The sequence below is a fragment of the Mixophyes fleayi genome, chromosome 11 (genome assembly GCF_038048845.1).
Source record: "Mixophyes fleayi isolate aMixFle1 chromosome 11, aMixFle1.hap1, whole genome shotgun sequence".
NCBI classification, from domain to species: domain Eukaryota; kingdom Metazoa; phylum Chordata; class Amphibia; order Anura; family Limnodynastidae; genus Mixophyes; species Mixophyes fleayi.
Window position 1 is genome coordinate 91445587 of NC_134412.1, and position 16209 is coordinate 91461795.

Below are 16209 nucleotides of genomic sequence, written 5' to 3' on the forward strand. Positions count from 1 at the left end.
ATGGTGCGTTATAAAAGCCTAACAACCAATGAGAAGCCATACTGAGGTACTCACAGGTATATTCTTGTTATGGAAATTGAAAAATGGGGGGAGGGGGATTACTGAGGTACACCTTACAGAATTTATTGGAAATAGTATATACAGTGTTCTGTTAGCACAATGTTAATTTTTTCCTTAAAAGGTATGAATTTTATGTTGTTATCTGTAGATCGTATAAAGGTCGTCCACAAGCTTCTGTGAAATTAGAGCCACCAGGAATTGCTTGAAACTTGGTAAAATCTGGTATAGGTTTCCAAGCCAGGATTCCTTCAAGATCAGAACTTTGTATTTCAGGATGTAGCATAAAGCAGTTCTGTATAACACCGCTGTCATCATAGGTTACTTTATAGACAAACATTATAAAAATTGTGCAAAGTGCTGCAGTAAAATATACATTTCTACCAGCTTCTCCTGCTAGAGTTCATTCTATACATTAGTATGGAAATTCCACTGATTTATACATACGGAACTTCATCTCTTTGCTCTTCAGTGATGTCCTGTGGAGAAGAGGTTGGAAAACACAGAATTAAAGATTATTACATAATGGAGATTCAAAATAATATAGCAAATTCCTGATAATTGCAGCTGCTTATCTCCCTTTAACTCCATTCAGACACTAATAGCCCCCCTCCGCCTGCTATGCACAATTACTTGGTTGGCCTTTATTGTGGTTTCAAGTCCAGATAGAGAAGTGATACAAGTCACATTTTATCTGTATGCCATGGATCTAGTTAGGTCCACTTAGAGCAGAGTTACATAACTGGTGACAAAACAAAAGAGTGAACCGTGTTAAGCAGATTATTTATTTAATATTACTATCGATTTGTAATGCGTCACTGTGCTCTGCAGTGCCAGACAGCGGGAAACACAGGACTATATAAAACAGGGACATACTTAAAATCTAAGTTAGATACACTGGGTTAATTGGGCTGATTTCTTCTAAGGCAGCATGGAATTTGATACAGTCCTCATAAAAATGTTATTATTTTGGCACTTGTGGCTATATTTCAACTTTGTTTTGTTATTGTACAAGTTTATTTTTCAGTCTTTACAAAATATTGACCAAAACATTGCAATCAATGACACCTGTGAAGTCCTAGATGATAGGAATCTGATGTACAATGACTAACATGAGCAGATCATCATCCTCACTCACCAGCTGTACTCCTACAGGTGCCTGTTCCCAGCACCACTGTGGTGTCCAGGGGAATCTAGGTGCTAGTACATGACAGAGTGGATAACATCACATCCACATTGTGTGGTATGGGGTAAAGCAAGGAGCAGCTGGAATAGGACTTGTATTAAGTGCATTACAGTAGAGTGGGAGAAACAGTAAGTTGTTTTAATGAGACAGCTTCATGCTGTGTGTGTGTCTTTGAACAAACAAAACAGCCTCATAAAAGCTGTGTGCTGTATTTGCCCTGGTAATATATGGTGACCCTTTTCCTAAGCACTCTCCTCCAGTGGGGTCAGAAAAGTACAGCTTCCTAAAAATAAATATAAGGCACTTTCAGGAAGCTGGGTAATATACTGTTAATGAGACACAAGGTAACAGAGTTGTTATCTGTGTGTTACTGGGCTATTGAATTCTTTGTTAGGCCTTTAGCTCATTGTTCTTTGAAGTGTTTCCTTTCAGCCCTTTCACATGTCTGCCTGTCTCTTCCATCCACCATCATTGTCCTGTGAATCTGTTCTCCTCTTCTTCCACCTCTCGGATATAATTAAATGGGGTTTCCACCTTCGGATTACTTTATTTTTAAAGGTAATGCATGCCCTCCAACACGTTTACTAATCACATTGCTTTATCTTTGTGGTTTCCTTCTATGCTCTTCAGTCTTTCATTTGTATAATCAGGCAGGGTGGTTTGTTTTTGCTTCTCCTCTGTTCTGATTCCTGACTATATAAATACATAGCTGTGAAGCATAAAAGGAAGCCAGACTGATAATACAACGTGTTTAGTGAATATTATAAATAGCTCCACAACTGTTAATGTTGCCCCTCATTATCTGGATCGCTGTAGTTAATGTCCCTCCACTAATTTGTAGATCTCTCTCAGTGCACTTCTTGCCTGACACCTTATAAAGCCCAGCTGGCCCTAGATGTTACACTGACAAGTGATGCTGTAGGACATTAGCCTAATACTGCAGCATGTTTGCCTTCAAGAATGGAGGGATGCTCTATAATATTCAGAGTGGAATACTGGATTATTATCACCAACGGGCCTCTGTGTGTTCCGGAAGTGATTCAGCCACTCGGGCCAAGTTATGAGTGTGGCCATATCAGCCCTTTATCCCATGTGTAACCGGCTTTAGTTTCTTCATATTTTTGTACACTTTTAAACTATCAGATTGTCTGACACAATAACCATGGGAAACTTGCTTACACAATTTGGAGGTCCTAGCACAATCTTAGAGATGGACTAGACAATGCATTATATGTTATATCTTTGTTTCAAACTATATTTCGTGTGACGTTTTCCTATTTTCTAGCCTCATCACTGACACACCCATTGAAAACTGTATTTTTGACTGGTAATGGATAAAAGTGGAGCTGTAGAAGACGAAGCTCATCTAGATTTTAGTAAGGCCTTTGGCCAATTTGAATGCTGGGTGTTGGATTTATAAGTAGTTGAGTGGACAGAATATTGGATGCAGGATAGACGACAGTTGTAATAAACATAATCTATTCGGAAGAAGAGGACCCAAGGATATGTACTTACATTAGTATCTTTAGTGTTTGTATTGGTGACATTACTACTGGGGTGACCAAAATGATTGATGAGCTATGTGGATTAGAGGAATAGTTAATAGTATGGTGACTACAGTTCAACGCCAAGAAATACAAAATCATTCCCTTGGGTTTGAATATAGTATGGCACAAAACAAAGTCAACTACTGAGAAGAAAATGGATCTAGGAGTCACTATTTCAGGTGACTCAAGTGCAGACAATGTAGGAAAGCAATGGGAAAGGCCAGCCAGGTTGCTAGGTAGCAGAGGTAGAGGAACTAGTAGCCAAAAGAGAGAGGTTGGTGATGCCACACCTGTGTTCATTCTGGAGGCCGTATCTATAGAAGGACGTAAATAGAGAAGGGCAACTAAAATGTAGCATGGTCTAGCCCACAAAACTTACCAGGAAAATGTAGCATGGTCTAGCCCACAAAACTTACCAGGAAAGTGTGAAGAACATGGATATTTATGGCTTGAAGCAGAGAAGAGGGGGGGGGGGGATATAATAGAAGATTCCGAATATATAACAGGATTTTTAAAGTACGGGACAAAAGCATTCTATAGAGGTAGAGAAATATTAAAACAAAAGAACATGTATTAAAACCAGAGGTGGCGTGTTTAGAAGAAAATTGAGGAATATTTACTTAACCAAAAAGTAGTAGGTAAGTGGAATAGCTTTTCAACAAAGGTGGTAGGGGAATTTAAACATGCCTGGGGTAGACAAAAGGCTAGGCTACATCTGAATAAAAGTAAGGATCAAATAGAGTTGAGGTTTTTATGAATAAAATGGGCAGACTATATAGTACATGTGATTATCTGCCGTCACATTCTATGTTTCTGTGCTGTGTCATTGTACGTCTGATGTCACTACCATTTCAGATGTGTTCAGAGAGACCATTATCATTGGTATAAACTTATAAAATGAATTTATGTCCTAAGTGCAGTATATCTGTATATACACTGTACAACCAAGACAGTAAGAGTACAACAATACAGAAAAGCTCTACTCGCAGACTAATACTCTTACATAGAGGTGTGTAACTTTGTGCATATATTTTGTTTGTGGTGTATCCAGTTTTCATGTATTGTGTATTTTTGAAGCATTGAATGTTATATATTTTTTTATAAACCTTTAGCATACTCTGCAGCTGTATAAAAGGAAGACTACAGAATAAGCCCCGAAGGGGAGTGATACCCAGTTCCCAGTAGCTTCAAATTGATCTTTCACAGATGGTGGATATTCTGTTATGAAACTACAATCTCTAGTTAGAACTTTGTAGTGTACTGTAGTGTACTGCTAATTTCATATTTCCTGAGCCCCTCCCCTGTTAGAGCGCCTGAAAAATGGAAGGTTATATGTGATGTACCTGCCTTCTGCCTTAGTGTGGTGACGTTGTAAACTGATCTGCGGTGATGTGCTGAGATTTGTTGCTGGAGAAAAGGACAACAGACAATGGAAGTTTGGTGATTACTAGCGGCAGGAGCTAAATAGCCCTGTAACTGGTATGAAGGTTAATTCATGGTCTACTAAACACAGAAAATATGATAGGTTTGTCAGACAGAAAAAGTATGGAGGGAAAGGGAGGGGGAATATACAAGCTAATTCAAAGCCAGCGGCTGCTGTGCCGTAACAAACACCGCACAGTCTCGCACATACACACAGTGACAGTCCTACCACGCTGTCTCTGCTCCGTGTTTGTTCACTGCAATGAGACAGTAGAGCTGCTCTCTTGCTTTGTAAACAATTATAGACATTTAGACATATTTAGCAATAAGTGGATCCTCCATGGCATAAATACACCAGAAGAGGATGTGAAGACACCATAGTTTGACCTTCTCTTAGGTATAACACACAAGAGCCATTAATATACATATCAAATCCTGTATATTATCAGCAGTTAAATGGTGCTTAGATACACCATCACGTATACATTCATTCTAAATTAAAAAGTGTATTATATTTATTACAGTGTACAAAACATACTGTTAAAGTTAATTTTATAGTATGGCATCCTCTCTAGATTATATACTAATTATTTAAATATTTATTTATTAAATAGGATGCCCACATCTCTAGTAGGGTTAGGTTGGGTTCAGTCTGTCCTCTCCCAGCTGTCAGATAATGGTGTATATCATCACCATATCATCATTTATTTATATAGCGGCAGCAAATTCTGTAGAGCTTTACAATTTGGAACGAACACAGTAATAAAAAAATTACTGGGTAATACAGCAGACAGAGAGGGAAGAAGGCCCACAAGCTTACAATCTATGTATATCAGTAATGGGCAATGTGATACACCTCAGGGGCCACATATGGTGGATCTCTAAACTTCAAAACGGCCGCACATTACCCTTATCTTTAGTAATAAGTGAAAACAATACATTTAATGAAAGAAAGAGACACATATCAGTAACAACCTATTAGCAGGCATTGTAAACAAGTGTTACAAGCTACTAACAATATAGATCAGGCTGCTGGGGTCATGCGACCAGATGAACCCATCTACCGTAATCCCATCTTTTAATTTCACAACCCCCAGAGGATAATGTTCACTTCTCCCCCACAACTGACAGTTTTTTATTGAGGGGGAAAAAAGCTAAATATCTCATCAAACTTGTTGTTTTCAAATCTTTTAATATTTCCATAAATTATAAAGTAACCACTTCATCGTCTTAGTATAACTACTTCGCAGTTGATCAATGTCCGTGACTCTCCTATATTCAGACATACTTGTGTATTTTCGTAGCACCCTGCCTTATCTGACATAGGTGTGTACAATGTGGCAGCTGTTCTGTAGGGCACCACAAACATACCTGCTGTGTGCCATGCTCAGTCTGTTTTGCAACTCTTCTATTGCAAAACAGAATAAGTTTGGGAGCTTTCAACTGAAACTGATTACTAATTCTAAAAGAAAGACAAAGATTTAAACAGGAGAATCAAGTCTGACCAGTTTTATTTTTATTTGAAGAAGGAAAAAAAAAAACACCAGTATAATTAATGTGTGTTTATATGATTGTTGCTGAATGCAACTGCCAAATCTCTGTGAGGTGAAGCTCCAGGTAGAACAAGGAGCCACATAGGGAGCAGCAGATGGGAAATGTGACCTTATTTAGGAGGTACAAATGGCAGACTATATAAAGGAAGGTGAGTATGGGGTTTTTCATATGTATATTTATTTTACAGTTTGCTGTTGAAGCTAAGACACAGTGACAAAGGTAAACACTGCACCATATATTTACCAGAGTCTATATTTACATGCTTGTTAATTGACTCACCAGGAGCATCTTATAGCATAAAGTACATTGTGGCAGGTGTTGATATTTGGTACATTACTGGATAATGTTTATGTGATAGAGAGGACGTCATCTTGGGAGCACTACACGTATGTGGAGTCTCTTTCCAATCCACGCAAGTTGTTAAAGATTAAAAGTAGGCAGTCTGTAAAAAAAAATTTAACCTACAGGTGGGTTTGCTGGGATTTGTAGTTTAACAGCAGCTGACAAGACATACGTTGTCTGAGACTGCAATAGATTACTTTAAATCCTACATTTAATGCCACAAAAGAACCTGTTGGCCAATGGAACTGGATTGTTCCTACATTTGGAGATGTATAGTCATCAGCTAATGACTCTCGGTTTGGTTTTTTATTGCAACCTCCTGCTATCTGGCATTCCTGACACCCATATATCCACTCTTCAATCCATCCTGTTGCAAGGCGAATCTTCCTCTCTCACCGCTCCACATCTGTTGCACCACTTTTCAGATCCCTACACTGGCTTATTGTGTCTTCTGGAATCAAATTCAGATTACTCACCCTTACCTACAAAGCCCTCAACAACACTACCCCTGCATTCATATCAAATCTCATATCAAAATACTCTCCCTCCCGTCCTCCTACATCTACCTCTGACCTGCGCCTTGTCTTGTCTCTAATAACCACCTCTCACTCCCGCCTACAAGACTTCTCCCGTGCTGCTCCCCACTTATGGAATTTCCTACCACGCTCAGACTCCCACAGCCTTCAAATCTTTAGATGCTCTTTGAAAACCCATCTCTTTTTTAGACGTGACCTTATCCTCGACAACACTATTCACACTAATGAACCCTCACAAGTGTCCAAATCTCCACTCTAAATAAACCACATTTGCTCCTCTTGTTCCAGCTGTGCCCTCTTCCACTTAGAATGCAAGCGCTGTAATGAGCATGGTCTTACATAATCTTTGTTTTTAGGTCTGCGTTTATTTTGCCTACCTTGTATGTCCTGTTTTCCCTACAGTATGGCACTGTGGCACCATACAAATCTACGATAATAATAATAATCTGGTATAGTATTTAGGCAGAAACAAATTGGACATGGTGCATGTTATCAATAACATTCATTGGCTGGACTCATTAATGTCTCATTACGTAGCTGGGTTCTAATTTGTCAGCTGATTTCCTCAGTGACTGATGTTGGTCAATCACACTAGTGGTGATCATGCCTTACACCAATGTAGTCCCACTACACAAAAGTGGAAGCAATGAAGAGGCAAACAACTACAGACCAGTGAGCCAATAGGAAAATGGAACTCTTAAAAGAAAGAGTTGTAGAATATCTCAAATCCAGTAACTTATAGAATCCCAAACAGCGTGGATTTACTGGGGGGAGATCATGTCAAACAAATCTTATTGACTATTTTGAGTGGGTGACTAAAGTAATAGATCAATGAGGAGCTGTAGATATAGCTTATCTAGATTTTAGTAAGGCTTTTGACACTGTCCCACATCCCAGACTGTTAAATACACTTGAAAGCTTGGGATTGGATTCAAATATGGTGGAATGGATAAGATCTAACTGAGCGTTATAGTAAATGGAGTACATTCACAGGATGGATAGGTTACCAGTGGAGTACCCCAAGGATCTGTACTTGGACCAGTGCTTTTTAATATCTTTATTGGAGACATTGCAAATGGTATTGAAGGGAAAGTATGCATTTTTGCAGATGACACAAAGATATGCAACAGGGTATACCAGGAGCGATAAAACAAATGATTGATGATCTAGGTAGACTAGAGGAATGGTCAAGAGAGTGGAAACTACAGTTTAATGCCAAAAATAATGCACTTGGGTCTCAAAAACCCAAATGCTAAATATAGTATTAATGGCTCTATAATGGAAACTACTGAGGAGAAAAGGGATCTAGGAGTCACTATTTCAGGTGACATAAAGGCAGGTAAGCAATGCAACAAAATAACGAGGAAGGCAAGTCAGATGCTTGGTTACATAGGGAGAGGAATCAGTAGCAGAAAGAAAGAAGTAATAATACCACTGTATAGGTCATTGGTACGGCCTCATCTAGAATACGGTGTTCAATTCTGGACGCCATATCTCCAGAAGGATATAAATACATTAGAAACTGTACAAAGAAGGACAACTAAAATGGTGCATGGCCTACAGCACAAAACTTACCCGGAAAGACTAAAATAACTTAATATGTATAGTTTGGATCAGAGAAGGGAAAGGGGGGACATGATAGAAATGTTCAAATATATCAGGGGTATAACAAGGTACATGAGGGAAACATTCTTCAAAGGAAGAAAAGTACCAGAACACGAGGACATGCACTGACACTGGGGGGGGGGGAGGTAGTTTCAGAGGAAAATTGAAGAAAAACTACTTCACAGAAAGGGTAGTGGATAAGTGGAATATCCTCCTATCAGAGGTGGTAGAGGCTTGTACAGTAGAGCGGTGTAAACATGCTTGGTATACACATAAGAATATCCTTATAAAGAATAAGGGATCAAATTAGGTTTAAGGTTACCATAAGTTAATAAAATAATGGGCAGACTAGATGGGCCAAGCGGTTCTTATCTGCCATCAAATTCTATGTTTCTACCAATACTACATGCTATGTGGATCTCGCTCACAGGAGGTGGGCGAGTTATGGGGAACTCCTCATCTGTATATGGTCTTATTTGGTATGCATGAAAAAAGCAGTTCCAATCTGTTCAAAGTCTAAATGGCTGACTGCTCAGTTCCATGTCAATTATGTATGCAATTCTCAGTATCTGTTCTTATTAGGCATGTGTGGGTAACTGCATAGTACTACTTTTCAGCCTGTTATTAATCTATGCTGTATCAGATGAATTATAATGGCCCGGCAGTATATTGTCCCTGGATGTTGTTATAGGTTATATATTTATATCGGTGCAGTGTCATTATTACATCACTCATTGCCCTCTCTGCAGTATCAATAACTATGCAAAACCTTTCCATGTTCTATGTGATTGAAAGCTAAAAAGATTATACATTTCTCTACATTTTGTATTTAGTAGAATACAAAATATAGAGAAATATAATACCTTTGTGACACTTTTGCCTATAATGTAACTGGCTCGCCACTTTTATGCGGAAAATAAACACTTTGGACTGCACATTGCAGCCAGTTCTGAGGTGTGTTCACATTGTGTACACTCTGTATGTATCCTTGGGTCTTATCTTGTTTCTCATTTTCTACCATAGTTTTAGCATGGAGAGCATTGTGTGCTGTTTAGATAGGGACTCTGGTGATGTCACTGTGACATCGGATACTAACGTTGATGGCTCTATCTAACCCCCTTCCACTAAGAGGAGAGACGTTTAGGAAATCCCATATCCGGCTAATTCTAGATACACCTTGCTGCCAAACCAACTGCTGCAACCAAAATAAAACGCACTTTAAAATTTAGACTGTAGCAAAAAGAAAAAAAGATTAATAATTATAGCTAATGCTGGTGTGATCTACATATACTGAGGCCAGTGTCAGAACTTTGGATAAGGTCAAGTTTTTCCTGATAATTCTGGTCTACTAGTCTGCATACGGATAAAGTGAAATTTCTATTCTGAGGGTGTTTTTTTGGGCTATCCGTATGTATCTGGGGTGACACGGACAATTACAAATATTGTCTGAACTAATAATTGTACGTTATTCTACTATAATGGGTTGCACAGTGGTTAGCATCGATACCTTCCAATCGGGGCCTTGTCTGTGTGGTTCATATCTTCTCCCTGTGTTTGTTTGGGTTTCCTCCCATAGTGCAAAAACTGCCGGTAAGTTAATTGCCTTCTAACTAACTGGACCCTAGAGAGGGGGAGGGGGGGGTAGGGAATTTAGGATCCGATGGGTAGGGACTAAGATGAATGATTACATACCCACTGTACCGCTCTGCATAATATGATTGGTGCTAAATAAATGATAATAAATCAAATTTAATTCTAAATCCAACAACACATACAGTAGCACTGAGCAGTGATAGATAAAACAAACCACGTTTGCAGAACAGGAATCTGACATAAGAGGAATAGAGAGAATGTCCTGCTCACAAGAGCTAACAATCTAACAGTGGAGGATAAAAGTCAAACAGATCTTATTAAATTAGCCCCCAAAGAGCCCATTCAAATGTATTTAAAAAATGAACCTGAAAATGCAATATACCATTACTAAACAGTAGCCAAAAGTGATTGGATAATGTTGATGTTGAGCTTAGAATGAGGACACAGAGGAATTTGGGTGGATGAAGGGCACAGTGCAGGTTATACTGCAGTGAGAGCATGAGGACTGCTACACACTGTCACGTTTAGATAAGCAGGTACGGGAACACAGCCAAACAAGGTCTCATGCTGTATTTTCACTGAAATATAAAGATGCAAGACTTTTTTTTCGGGTCTTCAATTTAGCATTGGAGAATTTTATAATTTAGTAATTAAAATCTCTGATAGGCTTTAGAAATTGCAGCTAATTGAATTTAATGGGAAGATGATTTTCAATTTTATTTGATTATAGGGACCCCTGGCATTGGCATTTATGGGAAAAAAAATGGAGAACGCACTGTGTGGGCTGGGATGGCAGAATTGAATTGGGGGTAATCTGATTTTCTCATCATGGCTTTCACTATAATTTTCCTATAATTTTCCATTAGATATCTAGTTTACAAATACTCACTAAGAAGCCTAGAGAAAGGAGGCTGCCAGCTAACAGGATTATAGAGACGGAGAGGCCAGTGTGCCAACTGCGCTTATGTAAACACGCTGCCACGCCTTAGTACACAAAGACAGGCTAACATACATGCACAAACTGGTACATACTGCTGAAACATACACAGAAATGACACTAGACTGGTGCAGTGGTTGTATGTTCCTGGTGATTACAGGGAGAGTAACATTACTGAGAACACGTCAGATTATCACACTCTGCCTTTTTACCATTTCACTGTATTTTGAAACACTTCTGAAAATGAAGAAAGAGAAAGATGTTGAAGTCCTAACTAATCTGAATATATTTTTATACTGTCACCTCTTTAATGTTTCCTTCCTTTGCAACTGCAAATTCTGGTGGGATGTATGATTGTGAATTGCTGTCAGACATGTAACTCACACACTATGCAGTCAGTGGTTTAATGGCCATGGTGGAGGTGACTGTTGGGAGGTGTTGAGCAGACTAGGAGCCCTTTGCTGAGCTTCGATTGTGCACCCACATGCAAAATCAGCATTTGGCGATAGCATATATATTTAACAACTATGAACAGTTGTGAGATACCTCTTTTTAATGTGTGTTTGATTATGGCAATAGCATATCAATAGTTATCTCCCCACTTTTGAAAAGGATGGGAGGAAACCCACGTATAGCCAATCAGATTATCTGAACAGCAACAGAGCTGATCTTGTGGTTGGCAGTGGCTAGTCCAGTCATGGCTATGTAATGAGAACCGGGCTGCATTAGACATAGTGTGAGGCTAGGAATGAAGGGGGGCAGGAAGCCACAGCCTGAGAGTTGCAGAGTTCTCAGACAGCACAGTGTAGTGATGTGAGGCTCCTGTCACACTGAAAGACTGTTCTGTGCAGTCCTCTAACAAATGAAGTGCATGCATTCCACTTGTTTTATATCAGGTCTATTGGTCAACCTATAGTATCCAATCAGATTTAAGCTCACATTGGGTCATTAATGCCAGATTAATGAAAGCTAATAACTGATTAGTTGCTAAGATTTAGAAAGGCACAAGTTTATTAGTTTAATGTGTCTACCACTTTGCTTTAAAGCTCTGTGAAAATACAGCATGCAGTCAGCGTCTCTGTACCGCACAACGCTGTAGCTGGTCCTACAGGTGACACTGCATTAAAACAGCCTTTTATGTGATATCCTGATACAGGTGAAATGACCGTTCTGACCCCTATGTTACTGCAGGAAAGAAAGTGTAACCACGGACAGCTTAATTCCTCTGTCATATCTCACTTTCCAGTTGTAGTTCTCATATTCCAAAACCAGGATGTCCCAGTGCTCCATTTGTATTGGCGAGTACAGAAATAAGAGGTTAATGTTGTGTTGTACAGTAATAAAAGACAGGAATTAAAGTAGATTGTGCCTCATGGCTCAGTGATGTTTGTAGTGAATTGATAGGCCGCATCCATTGTATGTAGGTCATAGGTCTTCTGTAAACCATGTAACCTGTGTCTCTCCAGCTGTAGTTATATGTATGCTGGGACCTGTAGAGAGCCACAGGTTGGCTAAACTTGAATTAAATCACGCTAATGTAATGTAAACATAATTGTATAAAACTATACTTAGAAACCGTTGTGCACAATAAATAAATACTAGATAGAAAAAAATACTTATCCTATTGAACAAATGCATTTTTTAGTACTCTGAATCCTGAGAACACACAGAAAACATTACGTATGTGTGAATATTACAGGTGGCTATTACCTATAAGTATTGTTACAGAACAATTACAAATGTATCACTATATAAAATGAAAGATCAGCTGAATGTGTGGATCCTGGTCAGTTTAAATCATGGTTGTCCAACCCGCGGCCCGCGAGCTGCATGCGGCCCAGCATGCCTGTAAATGTGGCCCAGCAGGAGTTTTGGTTGTGGCAAGGGGGCAGCGCTGAAAAAAAAATCCTGCAAAATAAAATACTTACCTTGCGGTCACGCCAGCTGTCGCTCCGGCTCCCTCCCTGGTCTCCTCCTCCGTGTGGCGCTCGCAGTGAATGTCGGGGGTGATGTCATCACTCCCGACATCCATTGCATAGCGCAGCACAAAGGAGTCACCCGCGCGAACTATCAGCAGCAGTGAAAGATTATCCAGTATCTTATTGTTGTTACTCTGAATTTGGACTTTCTGCACCATGCAATTATGAACTAGCTGTGTTCTCTGTATGTATCTAATATAAATATTAAGAGATTATTGCATTTTTTTTATATTTTAAACCATTTTAAATGTGCAGTGCTGAGTAGGGTGAAAATATCACCCACTGTTACCCTCATCGGAGGCTGCTCCATGAGCCATTTTTACCGCCACCCTTTCTTTAAATCTCTGTAGATTTCTATTAGTCCTCCTGATGCTACCTATATCGGTGACCATTTCAAACTGGTCAATAAAAAAAATGATTAATAGGTGCAGAAAGAGAGGGAAAAAAAAGTTTTTGCCATTTAATTCCCCGAACCCCTCTAAGGGGCAGATGCAGGTAAGTTAAATTGTAGCTGCTAATGGGACTACTGCTTTAATCATGATTCTGCAACAGGTTTCCTTACTCTTACTAACTTCATTTCCAAGTAAGTTTAATATGTTAACTATGTTTTCTATGGTTTTTTCGATGATCAGCCATCGTTAGTGTTAGTGTATTTTATGTGCGGCCCAAACCAACTCGTCGTCTTCCAATGTGGCCCAGGGAAGCTAAAAGGTTGGACACCCCTGGTTTAAATGTTGAGGATTTCTGTGACTGAGTCTTTATTGGCTCTATCACATCTCCACAAACTCCTCAATGACTTATAAATAATTATCATCCTCTAATGTAATAATACAGGATGTTGTGGTCTTTGTTATAACCTTGTGTGAAAACGGAAACAAAACCTGGAGGTAAAATACAGAATTTGTAAGGGCTGCTACAACAACACTGGTTACAATGTAAAAGAAACATTGTACTTTATCCTTGTGCATCAATTAACATCTCTCAAAGCCTCTGTGCAGCATAGTGTACCATGTACCTACTGAGCGTTCCCATAGAATTCCATAGTATTTTACAGTGTATCAACACTTCTGAAGGCGGAAACCTGATGCCAGATGAACGCTTGTCAGAAAGTGTGTGTGTGTGTACAGGTATATTTGCATTTGGGTTTTTTGGGGGGATACGTCAAAGTGTGCTTAATAGGCTTAAGAGCACATGCTAAATGCTTAAAATGAATAGTATACAAAGCCTAAAGGAGTGTACTCTTGATTTTTCTATATATCTAAAGGTAATAACACACAAATATGTAACTACATTCCCGATACTCTTGGGTGCAACATTCTAGTGTTTTTGTTAAAAATGAATATATTGGTTTAAATACAAATATTTCCATTTGCATAATATTTTCCATCTCTCCTTAAATTTCTGTGGACAGCAAAGATTAAGCACAGTTTATCCCAATGTATTTATCTGACAAAGCGCTCTGGGGATAGATTATTATAATGTAATCTGTTACTTAGTAAGATTTTACACCACAGTATCTGCACCTGGATTTTATGCGTATTACAGACATTTGGAATTTATTAATGTCTCAGTAGTGCAGTAGATGTTGAAATGACTTCAATTTCCCCATCTTTTTTTAATTGTTGCATTTTATCATGCTTGTTTTACATTATAGAAAAGACATTAGTAATATTTAATATTTAGCTGCTTTTTCATGTGTTTCTGTAGTTTGTGAGGGAGTTAATGCAACAGATAGGACATATACCTGCATTTAGTTCTCTCCAGGGTGAACGAAGAACACTCTGGGCAGAGTGTGGGAGGTCAGCGCAGGGCACCTGGGCACTGTCAGAGTGTGTCCTGTGTGTTTGGGAATTTCTTGTGCCTGGTGCAGCCCTGTGTCCCGCCTTCTCTGTCAGGGACTCATTGCTCTGGGAACAAGCCTGTAGAGCAGGAAGGACAGCCCCTGAGAGAGCGACACACTGATAGGACAGCCTGACTCTCTGTGACTGGGGTTGTGTGTGTTTTTTTTATTTTTTTTTTTCTCCTCGCAAACTCCATGCTGGGAGCTCATTCACTTCGCATCTACCTCTGAGGCAGCGCTGTTCAGAGATAGGCAAACATACACACACAGGGAGAGGGGCTGGGACACACTGCCTGATCTTTCACCTGCCCTCTAGCCAGTTGGTAAGGCCAGGAGGAGGCGTTGCCATCTGTACTGTGCCAATCCTAGCTTGCCCGCCTGCTCCACTGACAGAGCTCCCACAGACACATACAGTGACATCAGTCAAACAACTTGTGATCCGGGAAGCAAATCAGCCTCAATTAGATATTAATTAAGTATTATGAAAGTTGATTATTTAAGTGAATTCAGCTTTGGATTCTCTGACTATGGTGAGTACCCGGCACTTGCCCATCTCGTTTTATTCTAAAGTCTCTGTAAAGTGTAAGGACCCTTTTTCAGTCAGTTTGTGTCTGGTTTCAGTTTGACTATAGCTATTGTTGTAGTTTCTGTTTAGCTTTATATAGTAATGAGCACACTGCCAACCTTCCCCTAATAGATGGGCACTGCTGCTCTGCAAAAGTTTCATGCCCGTCACAGAAGTGGTGGCATTATGGAGTTACCACTCTGGGGGCTGTAGAAGCTGGTCCCAGTCTTCTGTTTGGGTAAAGACTAGAATAGTAGGAGGTGATGACAGGCTGTCTTTTTATTTGTACGTCTTATGTTTGTGTTGTACTTCCGTCCAGTTTTGCAGCCGAGAGATGCTACAACTACTATAAAATGTTCCTTGATTTAAAGAGCACGTTCCCTTCTCATTCATATATGTGAAAGCGTTTGAGCACTTTAGAATTGTCATCATCCCGTTCCACTTTCTTTCAGCGCAGTTGTAGCTCTTTAAGCTTCCCCGAGCTCCGAGTGACTGCGGCGGGGAGAGAGCGCTGGTGTAGGGAAGGCTGATTTCATGTTATTCTATCCCAGCTTCTGGTACTTCTGGTTTTATTTCCAAGTGTCTGTGTAACCCAAAAGGAATTTCATTAATTTGGGACAAGGCAGTGGCTGCTGTGCGGAGGCAATCATTACAATTTAATGATTTTTTTGGGAGGAACCACTTTCGTTTCCTACTTAGTGTGCTGCAGATTTATAGATTAGAGGTGGCAATAGGGAGGAATCGGGATCCAGGGCTGTCGGTGGCAGTTGTACCTACAGGCATTGTCTGGAGACGGTTACAGCACATGTGCTGAGGTGTTTCCGTGGTGACTGAGATCACACCCAGGAGATTATTATGTTTCAGCATTAAAAGAAAAAAAAAAAAATGGTCTGTATGGCTCCGTGCAACCTGCCCTGCATGTCCCGCTTCACTCCCCGCTACTTTACCAGGACTTTTACACTTTGAGTAGCTGAGTGTTAAGGAAATTGAGATTTGTTTATCTTTCAAATAAAAGCAAACTTTTACATTTTAATTGTGGACTCGTT

General features: G+C 39.6%; 1 protein-coding gene across 5 annotated transcripts in view; it reads left to right on the plus strand.

Annotated features, from left to right (window-relative positions):
- The window catches only part of CASZ1 (castor zinc finger 1), a 129587-nt gene that overhangs the window by 70499 nt on the left and 42879 nt on the right, over positions 1–16209 (plus strand). For 2 of the 5 annotated variants that reach the window (XM_075190240.1, XM_075190241.1), the window contains exon 1: positions 14819–15128. The exons of 2 other annotated variants lie outside the window; for them this stretch is intronic. In XM_075190240.1, coding sequence (XP_075046341.1) covers positions 15080–15128 — 49 coding nt within the window. In that variant the 5' untranslated portion in view covers positions 14819–15079. Of the gene's footprint in view, positions 1–14818; positions 15129–16209 lie in introns of those variants that run through there. One more of the 5 variants, XM_075190244.1, reaches the window with a different exon arrangement.